This window comes from Oryza sativa, chromosome 9, assembly GCF_034140825.1.
Source record: "Oryza sativa Japonica Group chromosome 9, ASM3414082v1".
NCBI classification, from domain to species: Eukaryota; Viridiplantae; Streptophyta; class Magnoliopsida; order Poales; family Poaceae; genus Oryza; species Oryza sativa.
Window position 1 is genome coordinate 21,881,388 of NC_089043.1, and position 12,061 is coordinate 21,893,448.

General features: G+C 45.0%; 2 protein-coding genes across 3 annotated transcripts; one reads left to right on the forward strand and one right to left on the reverse strand.

Annotated features, from left to right (window-relative positions):
* The first annotated feature begins 315 nt into the window (after positions 1-315).
* Positions 316-4,533, forward strand: LOC4347299 (polyadenylate-binding protein RBP47). Of its 2 annotated transcripts, none has more exons than XM_015757050.3 (6): positions 316-827; positions 2,136-2,589; positions 3,529-3,587; positions 3,669-3,799; positions 3,899-3,995; positions 4,098-4,533. In XM_015757050.3, exons 1-6 carry the CDS (start codon positions 423-425, stop codon positions 4,260-4,262), a joined length of 1,311 nt encoding a protein of 436 aa, XP_015612536.1. In that variant the 5' UTR covers positions 316-422; the 3' UTR covers positions 4,263-4,533. The 2 variants fall into 2 exon arrangements, with proteins under 2 accessions (XP_015612536.1, XP_015612537.1); XM_015757051.3 differs by lacking the exon at positions 316-827 and adding an exon at positions 1,153-1,395.
* A 3,276-nt stretch (positions 4,534-7,809) lies between these two features.
* LOC136351654 (serine carboxypeptidase 1-like) lies at positions 7,810-11,614 on the reverse strand. The gene is made up of 8 exons (XM_066303913.1): positions 11,221-11,614; positions 10,996-11,103; positions 10,349-10,623; positions 9,147-9,392; positions 8,944-9,050; positions 8,780-8,866; positions 8,136-8,241; positions 7,810-8,048 (listed from the first exon to the last, which is right to left on the reverse strand). The coding sequence occupies exons 1-8, from the start codon at positions 11,612-11,614 to the stop codon at positions 7,893-7,895; spliced, it is 1,479 nt and encodes a 492-aa protein (XP_066160010.1). The 3' UTR covers positions 7,810-7,892.
* Between the last annotated feature and the right edge of the window lie 447 nt (positions 11,615-12,061).

Below are 12,061 nucleotides of genomic sequence, written 5' to 3' on the forward strand. Positions count from 1 at the left end.
TTACGGCTGTCAATTATGAAATGAATCGGAGAGAATATCAATATTAACTAAACTAATACTAGTATTTTATCATTATCATCTGTGGCGCTGCATCCACTCCTCACCCGCTCACCCTAATCGAAAGTCAGAAACGGCTGTACGTGTAACCCGCAGGGGCAAGGCTTGGTCAGGAGGCCGACATCGACGCGGATCCGGTCAAAATCCCAAAGCGACGGTCGCGAAGCCATCCACGCGGCACCATCGGACGGCTCTCGCGCCCCCATATCCTCCGCCGCCGCCTGCTTTATTTAGCATCCCGCGAGCTCTCCTCTCCTCCTCTTCCCTCCTCTCGCCTCCAAATCCTCTCTTCCTCTTCACACACAGGCGTTGCCGCAGAGACAGCGAGCGAGCGAGAGAGCGCGAGGCGGAGGTGAGTGACGACCATGCAGGCGGTGGTGGCGAACGGCGGCGGCGGGGACGTGGTGCAGAAGCCGCAGCAGGTGGTGGCGGCGCCGCCGCCGCCCCAGGCGGCGCTGCCGCCGCCGCCTCATTGGGTGGCCATGCCGTTCGCGCCCCCGGGGGCGGCGGCCATGGTAATGCAGCACCAGATGGCGCCGGCGCCGCCCCAGTTCGCCCCGCACTTCGTGCCGTTCCACGCGGTCGGCCCGCCGCCGCCGCCGCAGCCGCGGGCGGCGCCGCCGCCCGTGGCCGTGGCGATGGGCTCCCCGGCGCCGCACGCGCAGGGCGGCGGCGGCGGGCAGGAGGAGAACAAGACCATCTGGGTCGGCGACCTCCACTACTGGATGGACGAGAACTACCTCCACAGCTGCTTCGGCTACACCGGCGAGGTGAGTGAGATTGAGAGCACGCCACGCCTTTTACCCAAAAAAAGTACAGATCTTGGCCACGGCCTTGCCATCCCCAACCCAAACCTACGAAAAAAATCGTTTCTTTTCGTCACCTGACTCATCTTTCCTCGTCTTGATGTGACAAGCCAGTGGAACGAATGTGTACGTGCTTATCCATCTCTACATTAACTAAAAAAATGTCATTTTGATGTGCTGCTAAGTTTCCTTTCCAAAATGTGATCCATTTCTTGGGTTGCGCGAGGTAGGAGAGAGAGAGAGAGGGGGGGGGGGGGGGGGATCTTAAAAACAAGCTAGGTGCGGTGCAGTGAGAGCAGCAGAGATGGGTACAAATGATTGGGTCACAGTGCTGAAAAAGGGAAATGGCTTAGCAGTTTGTAGCAACCGCTGGGCAAACGGAAGGCATGGATCTGCGAGCTGGAACTGGGACTTGCAGTGCAGTGGCCTCGTTTCGTTTCATCAGATTGGCTGCGCCGATATGCCCGTCCTTCCTTCCTGTACTGGCGATGGGAAATGTTCGTTTGTTCGTATGTTCGGCCTGATGTGCCAGGTTGGTGGGTAGCGTCATCCTTGGTGTGTACGGTGTACCATTGCCGTCCATCTGTTGCATCTCTCATTGGTCGACTAATTTTAGGCTTGTGCTGTGTTTAGGAGATGGACGGTTTGAAGGTTTCTTGTTTCTTTTTCTTTCATATAATGATATAGGGAATGTTTTCTTTACGTACGCGGATACTAAGGAGCTGATGGCCACATAAATAGTTCCACAACTTTTGGTGAACCGGTGTTTATATAAGGAAGGTGTAATACTCTTTTTCATTATCTAAAAAGATGTTGGTGGACACAAACAAAACGAGAAAATAATAGTGATAAATGATGTTTCCAAACACCAGATTGATTCTAATTAGGACTTTACAGTTTGTACTGAAGATGTGACCTCTCCTTTAGTTGTTTTTTATGGAGTTTCTGTTTGTAGCGGTACACTAGCTTTTCCTGTTCCCTTCTATGCTAGTTTTTAGGAGGCTGAACATACAAAAAGTTCGTTCATAAGGTTTCATAATTTGCTACATTCATTGTATTCAATGACAATATGGAGCATCATGCTCCTCTTAGTATATTGAAGAAATTAAAAGTCTTATGCTTTTATAGCATTTTTTAGCATGTCAATCAGTTGGATGAGTATACAGGTTAGTGTGCCTAATTAACCGGAAAGTGTCATTTGATGCAATTCTACGCCTTCTGTTCTTATTTTGACATTGCAAGTTCAAGCTCATAGGTTTGAATATGTTTCAGGTTGTAGCAATAAAGGTTATTCGTAATAAGCAAACTGGACAATCGGAGGGTTATGGATTTGTAGAGTTCTACAGTCATGCTGCTGCTGAGAAAGTACTTGAAGGATTTGCTGGTCATATAATGCCAAACACTGACCAACCTTTTAGGATAAATTGGGCATCATTTAGCATGGGGGACAGACGTTCAGATATTGCTTCAGATCATTCCATATTTGTAGGCGACCTTGCTTCTGATGTCAATGATACCACATTACTAGAGACTTTCTCCAAAAGGTACTCCTCTGTCAAAGGTGCGAAAGTTGTTATTGATGCTAATACTGGTAGATCAAAGGGCTATGGTTTTGTGAGATTTGGAGATGATAACGAGAAGACACATGCCATGACTGAGATGAATGGTGTGTATTGCTCTACCAGGCCAATGAGAATTGGCCCTGCAACTCCCAGAAAAACCTCAGGTTCAATCACAAGTATCTAATTCAGTTCTTTTTTGGGGTCAACACTAGTACATTCATACCAAGCATTATTTGTTTAATAGATCCTTAATTTCAACGCTAGTACCCCTAAATTTGCGAGTCTTTCTGTCCATTAATGTAGTATAGCAGAAGATAGTATGGACTCTCTTTTTTTTTTTGAAGATATGGACTCTATAAATTTGCTGTCATGTACTATGGTTTCCTGTCACTGTTCACTCTCTAATTTTGTTAGCATTTTCCCCTTCCTTTTAAATTTCTCTTGTACTCTTTTTCAAAAAGAAAAATGTATATTTATTTAATTATTTTCATTCAGACTTTAGTTGTATTATCTTGAATTGTTCATCAATCTTGCAGCATCCCATATTTTACTTTTGCTCATATCTCCCTAATTTTTTTTAGGAATATAGTATCCTTCTCCATGCTTCTGAGTACATCATTTGAGTTAGTAATTGATGGTCTTTGGTGTTTGATGTCATTATTGTGTATATCATTTTTGCAATCTTCCGGTTTCATCTATAAGGTCCTACAATGCCTTTCCAACAAAATGCTACTTTCCCTGCATTTTCCCTTCAGAAGAACAATGAACAACACAATTTTAGTCTTTTCACACCTTGGAAATATTTTTATATTATTTTACCTAATTGTAATTTTGGATGAACATCGGACATGCTTGATATCTGTTAATTGTCGCAGATATTTTCAGATTTAACCTCGTGCTCGATTCATATATTATTCTTTTTAGAATACAGGGATTGGTTTTGAAAATCTGAGATAATTTAATATACCAAACCTGAGAATGATAGTGCATTATTGCCTTATAGAGTGAACAGTGGATGGGATAAAACTTGCTTTGACAATCTTATACAGGTGTTCCTATTAAGACACTTAATTCCTATTTTCTAACTATGTTTCTCGGTATAGGTACTTCTGGACCTACTGGTTCAGCTGCTCGATCAGATGGAGATTTGACAAACACAACTGTGAGTACAGATGTATTTACCCATAAAGTCTTATGTGTATACGAATTTTTCCTTCTATAACCGTCCAGTAACTTATTGTAGGTATTTGTCGGTGGGCTTGATCCAAATGTTAGTGAAGATGACCTTAGGCAAACATTTTCGCAATACGGTGAAATTTCATCGGTAAAGATCCCAGTTGGGAAACAGTGCGGCTTTGTGCAGTTTGTTCAGAGGTAATTTCAACCCATATTTGTTTTCTAAGGGTAAATTTCCTCTGTTCCTGTCCCATTGACAAGATCTGATTAACATTGTCAATGTGTTCCTTTTTCCAGGAAGAATGCGGAAGATGCATTGCAAGGACTGAACGGAAGCACCATTGGGAAACAGACCGTGCGTCTTTCGTGGGGACGCAATCCAGCAAACAAGCAGGTACAATCTTCCCCCTTGCTACATTTCCACCAGAGGAACTGTAAAATTGTGCAGTAAACATAGGCAAAAGGACCTGAGACTCCATTTCTTGACCATGTACAGTTGAGGAGTGACAATGGCAGTCAGTGGAACAACGGGATGTACTACGCAGCCTCGCCGTTTTACAGTGGATACGGCTACCCTGCACCGTTCCCTGCTGATCCGGGCATGTACGCTGCTGCTTATGGCGCCTACCCGTTCTACGGAAACCAACAACAAGTGAGCTAAGAGGTCACTTGTGCTTCACCTCAAACTGGAGCTAGGCACGCAAGCATTAGCAGTAGCTCTTGCTAGAAGAAAAAAAGAACAAGGTAGACGACGGTTTCCTAGGTCAGCTAGATGCAGTCACTGGTTATGTAAAGTACATTACTACACGAACTAGCTAGCGCCACTAAGCCGCCCTATTGACTGGCCATGGTCTGCTGAACTCTTCTTCCAGAAAAGAAGTTTTGACCTGGAGCTGCACCTTATTGAAGTAGAACAATAAACTATTCAAATACCTACTGTGCGCTATCTGATCTTTTTTTTTTCCCTTGTCCTCTTTTTTTTACATTGAGTTAGCTCGCTTTGTAGGTTTGGGGGTTTAGAATACCGGTTTGACTGAAATTACTGGATAAAAATTTTAATCCAAAATTTAATTTTTTTATTAGTAATCAAATCTTACTGTCCAAAAATAACTCTATATTTAAATTTTTGTTTCAATTCATATTTCTTAAGCAGAAACTGCACCACCAGTCCATGGTCCAGTTACACCGGTTTTTGAAACCCTAATATGGTTTCGGTTATCCAAAAAAGCATGTTTTTTTTAGGATAACATAGTCAACTTTATTAACCAAGACAGAGTTCAGGGCATAGAGCCCATACATCACAAAAGGATACAGAGTAAAGTAAGCAACCATCTCTAACAGAGAAGAGACCAAGCAGTCTAAGGAAGCAAACTTCCAGTAGATACTAAACAGCAGTGGAGAATCAGATCGACAGAGTTCTACGGCAAAGCCGTGACGACTGAATCCTTGGGCCTCCATTGATATGCTCACCGTTTGACAGACCGGAAAGCTTTACCACAGAAATGGCACAAATTGGAGGTAAGTTGCTGAGCCGTAGATTTTGGTGTAGGCATCATCGGACTCAACACAATGATTCCACGGAGTCTCCCATTAGATCTGAGGAGCAGGAAGTGCTCAACTCGAACGGTAGACCCTGTATGGATACTGCTATTTTGAAACCAAAGGAAGTAAGATTTCAAAGAACAGGTAGCCAACATCACAGGAAAATTCAGATGGGTGCAATAGAACATCTGTCTTTGCAGAAGGCCAAGGATTGCTGAAGATTTGTAAAAGCAGTGAGAGCCCAAATTCAGACAGAAACTGGAGTATGACGCAGCAAATTGAGAGGAGCAAGCTGTGAACAAAGAAGAGATTCAGATCGGAAAAAGAAGACACCATGGGAGATTTTCACCGTCAAATGAAGGCAGTAGCTGGAGGCAACAACAAAGGTTTCATGTCCATCTACGCCACCACACAGAGCAACACCACTGCACAGAGCACCCAGGCTCCTGCTACTACGGGCGCTGCCGCACGGTGCGATGCCGCTCAAAGCTCCAAGGTTGTCGTTACCTTCACACTGCTTGTAACCAGCAGCAGCCCCAAAAGAAGTCTCCATCCATTGATTCATTAGCAGACCTTCAAATCTCTCAGCTCCACCTCCAGAAACCATCACCGCCGCCATCCACGCTCTGGCAACCCAGGCCCTTCGCCGATAAGACATTACACTGGACATGCCTAGAATAACAGGAAAAAAACCTGACAAAACTACAACCTATCTACTCTATACCTTTTGCATGTCTTATTTAATGTCTTATTGCGAAACTGAAAAACCTGACATTACTCTTATTGCATGTCGATCTGCAATAAGCTGGAACGGTTCACAATGTCAATGAACTTTGTAAATTTTGAGCATCTCGAGCTAACTTGCAATGTGCATCTCGAACGGTTTCTATTAAGTAGTCATTAAATTTCAAGCGAAATTCGTTCTGAGATGAATGAAAAATCGACGTCTCAGTGAGATTGTGCCTTGGGGGGAGCAATATGCAGATAGGTGACCTGAGAGGTGATACTTCTGAGCCCGCTCCTGCAAACACTTCGCCGCTGCCAACGACACTCTCCTCCACCACCACCTCTCTCAGCAAACTTCCTACCTCTTCTTCTCTTACCCTAGCCCCCTCCCCCTAATTGTCAAATCTGGGGGCTTGAGACTAGCACATGAGATTGGCATGAGCGGGTTGTGGCGGCGAAGGTGACGTCCAGAGCAACGACAATCACCGTCGATCACTCAAAAACAGCTACATGCACTTGCGAATGAGATCGACGGTTTTGGGGCTAGATCTGTGCCAAATTATGTCGGTTGTAGCTTAAGGGTGCAATGGATAGTTGTGGTGGTGTGTAAGGGAGCTTGGTGATTGATAAAGGGCACACAACTATGTGTTGGATATGGTTGGCACAATGCCCATTTCAGATGATTTGGCTCCCTCGTGTGAAAGGACGATGGGTGGGGCTTGTCCTCCACCTCTAGGATGTTTTCCACCCCAACCAACACCATCCTCCCCGTCGCCACCATCTTTAGTGGCTACCTCTTCCATATGCCTCCTCTCATATCCGCTTTTAGCTCCCAAATATATTTGTCTCCCAGGCGATGTCTCCATGTACCCTCTTATCTGCCCCTACCCCTCTCCTCTTTGTTTTTCTCTTACGATCACAGAACCATGCTTGATGCACCTCTCGCTGCCATTGAACCCCCAGCAACACATTCCGTTTCGCTCTTTCCTTTCATCCATTTTACATCGATGTTGTGCCGATGCTAGCATGCCTCCATCGTTCTTAGCCTTGCTTCAACCACCTTGGCCCCGTCCTATTGTCTAGGAGTATGCCTAGTTCGTGTAGCCGTGTTCCCTCTTTTGGATTCACTCAATTTGATATGCTTCTTGTTCAATAGCTTGGTTATCCATGTCTTATGAAAAAGGATAGGCGAAAGTTATAATATTTCTCTTTATTCGAATATTTTATCATAGATTAATTCAGCCGAGCATTGACCCAGTCACCCAACGCTTAAATCCGCCCCCCCTTAGGCTAAACGGTAACTACTAAACTGGCCTGGAATGACCAGACACGTCCCGAGATTAGTTGAGTTGTGCCAGGCTGGCCGAAGGCACGATAAGCCCACCGTGCTCCTCCTTGTAATAAGTCTATTTTGCCTCAATTATCTCTTTGGGCCATGTCTTATATGGCTGGAAATAAGTTTATTTTGCGTCCCTCATCTCTTTGGCCGTGTCTTATATGGTTAAAATAAGTCTACCTTGCGTCTGTCATCTATTTTGCCTCTATGAATGTTGGAGCGGCCCATGCCGAGCCAACACATCGTGCGAAGGAAGAGACCCAGACACAGTCGGGCTGAGCCTGCATGGACCCGACAACAGCCAGGGCATGCCGTGTTTGGGCTGGGCCAAATCTCCGTGCCGTGGACCGGGTCGTTGGGTTTGGCCATCTATACACCGGCCCAGGGGCCAGGGCTAGACGATGTTCGCCATAGCAAGGCCATTTCCAGATCTCCACCCCAACCAACTAGCGGCGACAAAGGTACCTACCATCACCACTCTCGTTGCCGGCGTGCCGCGCATGGAGCAGGGCGGAGATTCTATAAACCCCGTGAATCGCAGGAAGCCCGGAACACTGGCGAAGTCCAGGGATTTCCCAACTTTCATCAAGACTCAATAGTCCTGAAACTGTTTTCAGGCAAGAAGAATCAACATTTTGGATTCACGTATTTCATACAGGAATGCTGCATACATCACACGACAAAAATTTACTGCTGTTTGACATAAGGCGGGAGTGCTCCCCTCAGGAAGGAGCTGACAACGATGAGTGCTTTCTCAGGCTGGAAGTAAGGGACCTGATGGCCAGCTCCCCTTACGGAGATGAACACTAGCCCACCCGTGTATTGCTGAACATACCCTCCAACCTGACGCGAAAAGGACATATTTTTCTTTCAGTCAGAACAGAACAGGGGAGATTATAATTTCTGAATTTGTGCTCATGTTCGTATTACCTCTCTGTTTGCTGTCCATGGGCGCCATGGTTCAGTGACGGCGAGGCCGAGGTCACCGACGGAGTACCTCGTGGCTGTGAGCGGGCACACGGAGTCGAGGTCGCCGCTGGAAAAAAGGTTGAGTACTTGTCACAACTCCCAAGCTTGCATTTTGGTATATATGAGAAATTTTGTGGTTTTTGAGAAAGTACCCTGAGGTAATTAGACTTTGCACTAAAAATTCGGTATCTGGAGGTATCTAGTATTTAGAGTTACTAAATTTTATAATAGAAAATATAGTATCTCTTGTTATCTTTTTAAGGATGGTAAAATTACCTTAGAAATATAGTACTAGTTACAGTTCGATTTGAATATTTGCCACAAGCTTGCATTTTGGCAGATATGTACTTCCTCCGTTTCATATTATAAGACTTTCTAACATTGTTCACATTCATATATATGTTAATGAATCTAAATATATGTGTGTGTCTAGATTCATTAACATCTATATGAATATGAACAATGCTAGAAAGTCTTATAACCTGAAATGGAGGGAGTATTAGTTAGTCTGGTTTGAGTATTTGTTAGTTGTCAGTTGTCACAAGCTTGCATTTCGGCAGAAATGTAGTGGTTACAGTTTGATCTGAGACATGAAGCAATCTTACCTATACAACCACACTGGCAATCCGTGTTCCATCAACCATTTGAGCGTTGGCACCATGGACACTGGTGCATCTTTCCAGTGCAAGTTTCTAAGCTCAGTTCAAGAAGAAATTGTTAAAGTGGATGCATACTGTTAGCTCATTAGTACTCTGCTCAGAGATCTCACTTGCAGCCTAACCACGTTGTCACTCTAGCATGGAGAGCCTTCTGTACCACGGGATTGTTAAGGTAAGCGTGGATGTAGTAGTTGCTGCATGGATCATAGCCTGGCACCTGCACAATTTAGAAACAGAAACAATTTTCAGAACACACACAAAAGACTCGAGCAAATAGTACTCCATGGAGGAGGTGACCCTTTGTATCTCTTACAATGCGGCTGGGGAAGAATTTTCCGTCGGGTGCGTTGATGCAAACCGGTCCGTATATGTCGTAGGGATCGGTGTTACCAGAATCAAATGCGTCCATAGCATCAGAGCATGCTTTACCGTCTGACGGACTGAACCTGCAGTTCTTGGTGATGTTGGCCAGCACCTCATCTGATATCACCCCATGACTCCACAAGTAGTCAATTTGCCCCTTCAGGTTCTTGAACTCGTCAAGGCAAGGGTTGCCAACCTGAACAAGTAGAGGCATACTTAGTGCTAAACTGCTAACCATGACAAAATGTTTGAAAAAGTTCAGTTTTAACATTGCAAAATGATCGAAATGGAAAGGAGGACGACGCCTGGGTTCAAGATCTGGCTTTGGAATCCCACTCTCCTATTACAGTACACCTCGTCGAACAACTAGTCGCCCTATGGAAAGCGGTCCGGAATATTCACTTAGACACTGGAGAACCGGACCAGATTACCTGGAAATTCACAAGCAGTGGACGCTACACGGCCTCCTCGGCCTACCATGCGCAATGCCAAGGAACGCCGAGCACAAGCTTCAACTCCTTAATCTGGAAAGTCTGGGCACCGGGGAAATGTAAATTTCATGCTTGGCTCATCATCCAAAATAGAGTCTGGACTTCAGATCGACTTGCGACCAGGGGTTGGCAAAACAACGGATGTTGTCCTCTGTGCCGCTGTGAGGCTGAGACGGCGCTGCACCTCGTTGCCACTTGTAGATACACTAAAAGGATGTGGGGCCTTGTTGCTGGATGGGTGGGATATCAGCAAATTGAGCCGGCTCAATGGGAGGAGGCACAGTCAGTACAACAGTGGTGGGAGAACATCGCAAACACGCCAAATGTTCCGAAGAAAGGACTCCGATCACTCATCCTTCTAGTTGTATGGGAAATCTGGAAGGAGAGAAATCGGCGAATCTTTGACCACAAAGAGGTGGCAACGAGTTTCCTCCTGTCAAAAATCAAAGAAGAGGCTAGCCTTTGGGCTTTAGCAGGGGCTAAGCGGCTGCGCGAGTTAATCCCGCACTATGTATAGTGTATAGCTACAGTTTCTCGATTTTTTCCTGTTGCCCCTAGGGGTTGTATTTTCTCCCGCTCTATTCAATGAAAAGGCACTCTAGTGCTATTTTCTGTTAAAAAAAAACAATGCAAAATGTTTCAGTCTCTGAATTTCACGCACCAGTATACCCTGTAGGTTTATGATCATTCTCTTGCTCTCCATGTTGTGAGTCAGGATGGTGGCTGCAAGCTGTGGAGCGTAGTGTCCAGCATAGCTCTCGCCAGAGATGTAGAAGGCACGTCCTTTGTACTCCGGGAACCTCTCAAGCCAATTGACTAGGAAGATGTACGAGTCATTGGCTGTTCTTTGGTCGCCGCTCTTGTCGTAGTCAGAAGATGTGTTGGAGTAAGAAAATCCCACACCAGCAGGCGATTCCAGGAAGAGCACATTAGCCACTGAAAAAATTTCGGCAAAGTGAAACTAGTACTCTGAAACTAATTTCCTCATGCAACGGCAGTTTAATCATAATCATATATATGCTGCTTGCGCAAATTTTTGTGTGTGCACACATTATAAGAGGTCTACAGGCATGGATTCTCTTGAAAAGAACTGTAAAGAGCATAAGTGCAAAATGCTTAGAAAACACATACTACTAAAACTGTGAGTATTTTTTCGGTGATCTTTACTATTAATATTCTCCTATTTGTATTATCATTAGTAGAAGCGATCTTATTATCATTTGTATAAGCGATCTAAGTCATTGATTTATGACTTCTACTACTAAGTAGGTGGTAGTATAAATTGCAACTGCTATTGCTGTGTCTAACCATTGTTCCAGGCGTACTCATTTCTGCTGAGTGTTTTATTGTCGCTGTTTATCCTGAATGGACCAAGTTCTATCATTGCTCCATAGCCAACTGACGAGCACCCGGGACCTGAACATCAATTAACACAGTTTCAGACAGAGGACGAGCTGTATCAACAGTAAAGTTTCAGGCAGTGCATTGAGAATAATGTAACTATGTATGCCAGTAGAGAGACAGTAGACTAGCCTCCATTGAGCCACAGGAGGAGTGGCTTTGCCGCGGCGTCAGTCGTCGCCTCGACGAAGTAGTAGAAGAGAGCACGGCCGTTCATCTCGTCGACGGTCACGTACCCGCCGTACTGATTGAAGCCGACGCCCTTGGGCTGGCCAGGCAGCGCCGTGATCTTATCGGCGGCCTTCAGATTGCTCTGGTCGGAGACAGAGTACTCTTCTTTGAGTCTACTGCTAACTCTTGCTCCTGGCTCATGTGCACTGTAGCCATTGCTGCCACTGACAGTAACAGTGCTGCTCCTTCTGGATCGCACGAACTCTCTGAATCTGGCCTCTTCTGGCGATCCATTTGCGTGCAATGCTGCCACGCAAATGATGAGAACGAAGCTAAAGGATAGTGTGTTGCTCATCATTTACGATGAAATGGTTTAGTTGCTGTGTTTCTGCCAATGTGAGGGAGATTAGAGTGGTGCTCGATTGCTTATATTGGTCAGGGCCTCAGTTGGTGGAAGGATAATATGCTCAAACTATTAGTATTGGAACCTTGAAGAATTCTTCAGGTTAGTGCTCATTTGAATACTGAGGTCGCCGGCAGTATGTTGTCCAGTTCCTTTTTGTACACAAGCTCGACTCACCTCACGGTTTCATATTCTTGTCTTGTCCTTTTGTTTGCCAAAACAGTTACCCAGAAAGATTCCAATTGGCGTATAGTGTAGCATGCTTAATTAGGATTAGTCATAATATTCAGTTGAAAAAAAAAGATAATCCAATACCATAACAAAGGAAGAAGATCTGCTACCCGCTCTAGATTTTACTCCTATACTTTTTAGAAAATTATTAAACATTGCTTACATAAA

Bases quoted from the DNA above. Each gene is read 5' to 3' on its own strand.
- LOC4347299 (XM_015757050.3), top strand. From the start codon at position 423: ATGCAGGCGGTGGTGGCGAACGGCGGCGGCGGGGACGTGGTGCAGAAG. The intron at 828-2,135 runs GTGAGTGAGATT...AATATGTTTCAG, and splicing joins GCTTCGGCTACACCGGCGAG to GTTGTAGCAATAAAGGTTAT. The intron at 3,996-4,097 runs GTACAATCTTCC...GACCATGTACAG, and splicing joins GCAATCCAGCAAACAAGCAG to TTGAGGAGTGACAATGGCAG.
- LOC136351654 (XM_066303913.1), bottom strand. From the start codon at position 11,614: ATGAGCAACACACTATCCTTTAGCTTCGTTCTCATCATTTGCGTGGCA. The intron at 11,104-11,220 runs GCTAGTCTACTG...ATTGATGTTCAG, and splicing joins CCTCCTGTGGCTCAATGGAG to GTCCCGGGTGCTCGTCAGTT. The intron at 8,242-8,779 runs GTAAGATTGCTT...CCTTTTTTCCAG, and splicing joins TTGCCAGTGTGGTTGTATAG to CGGCGACCTCGACTCCGTGT.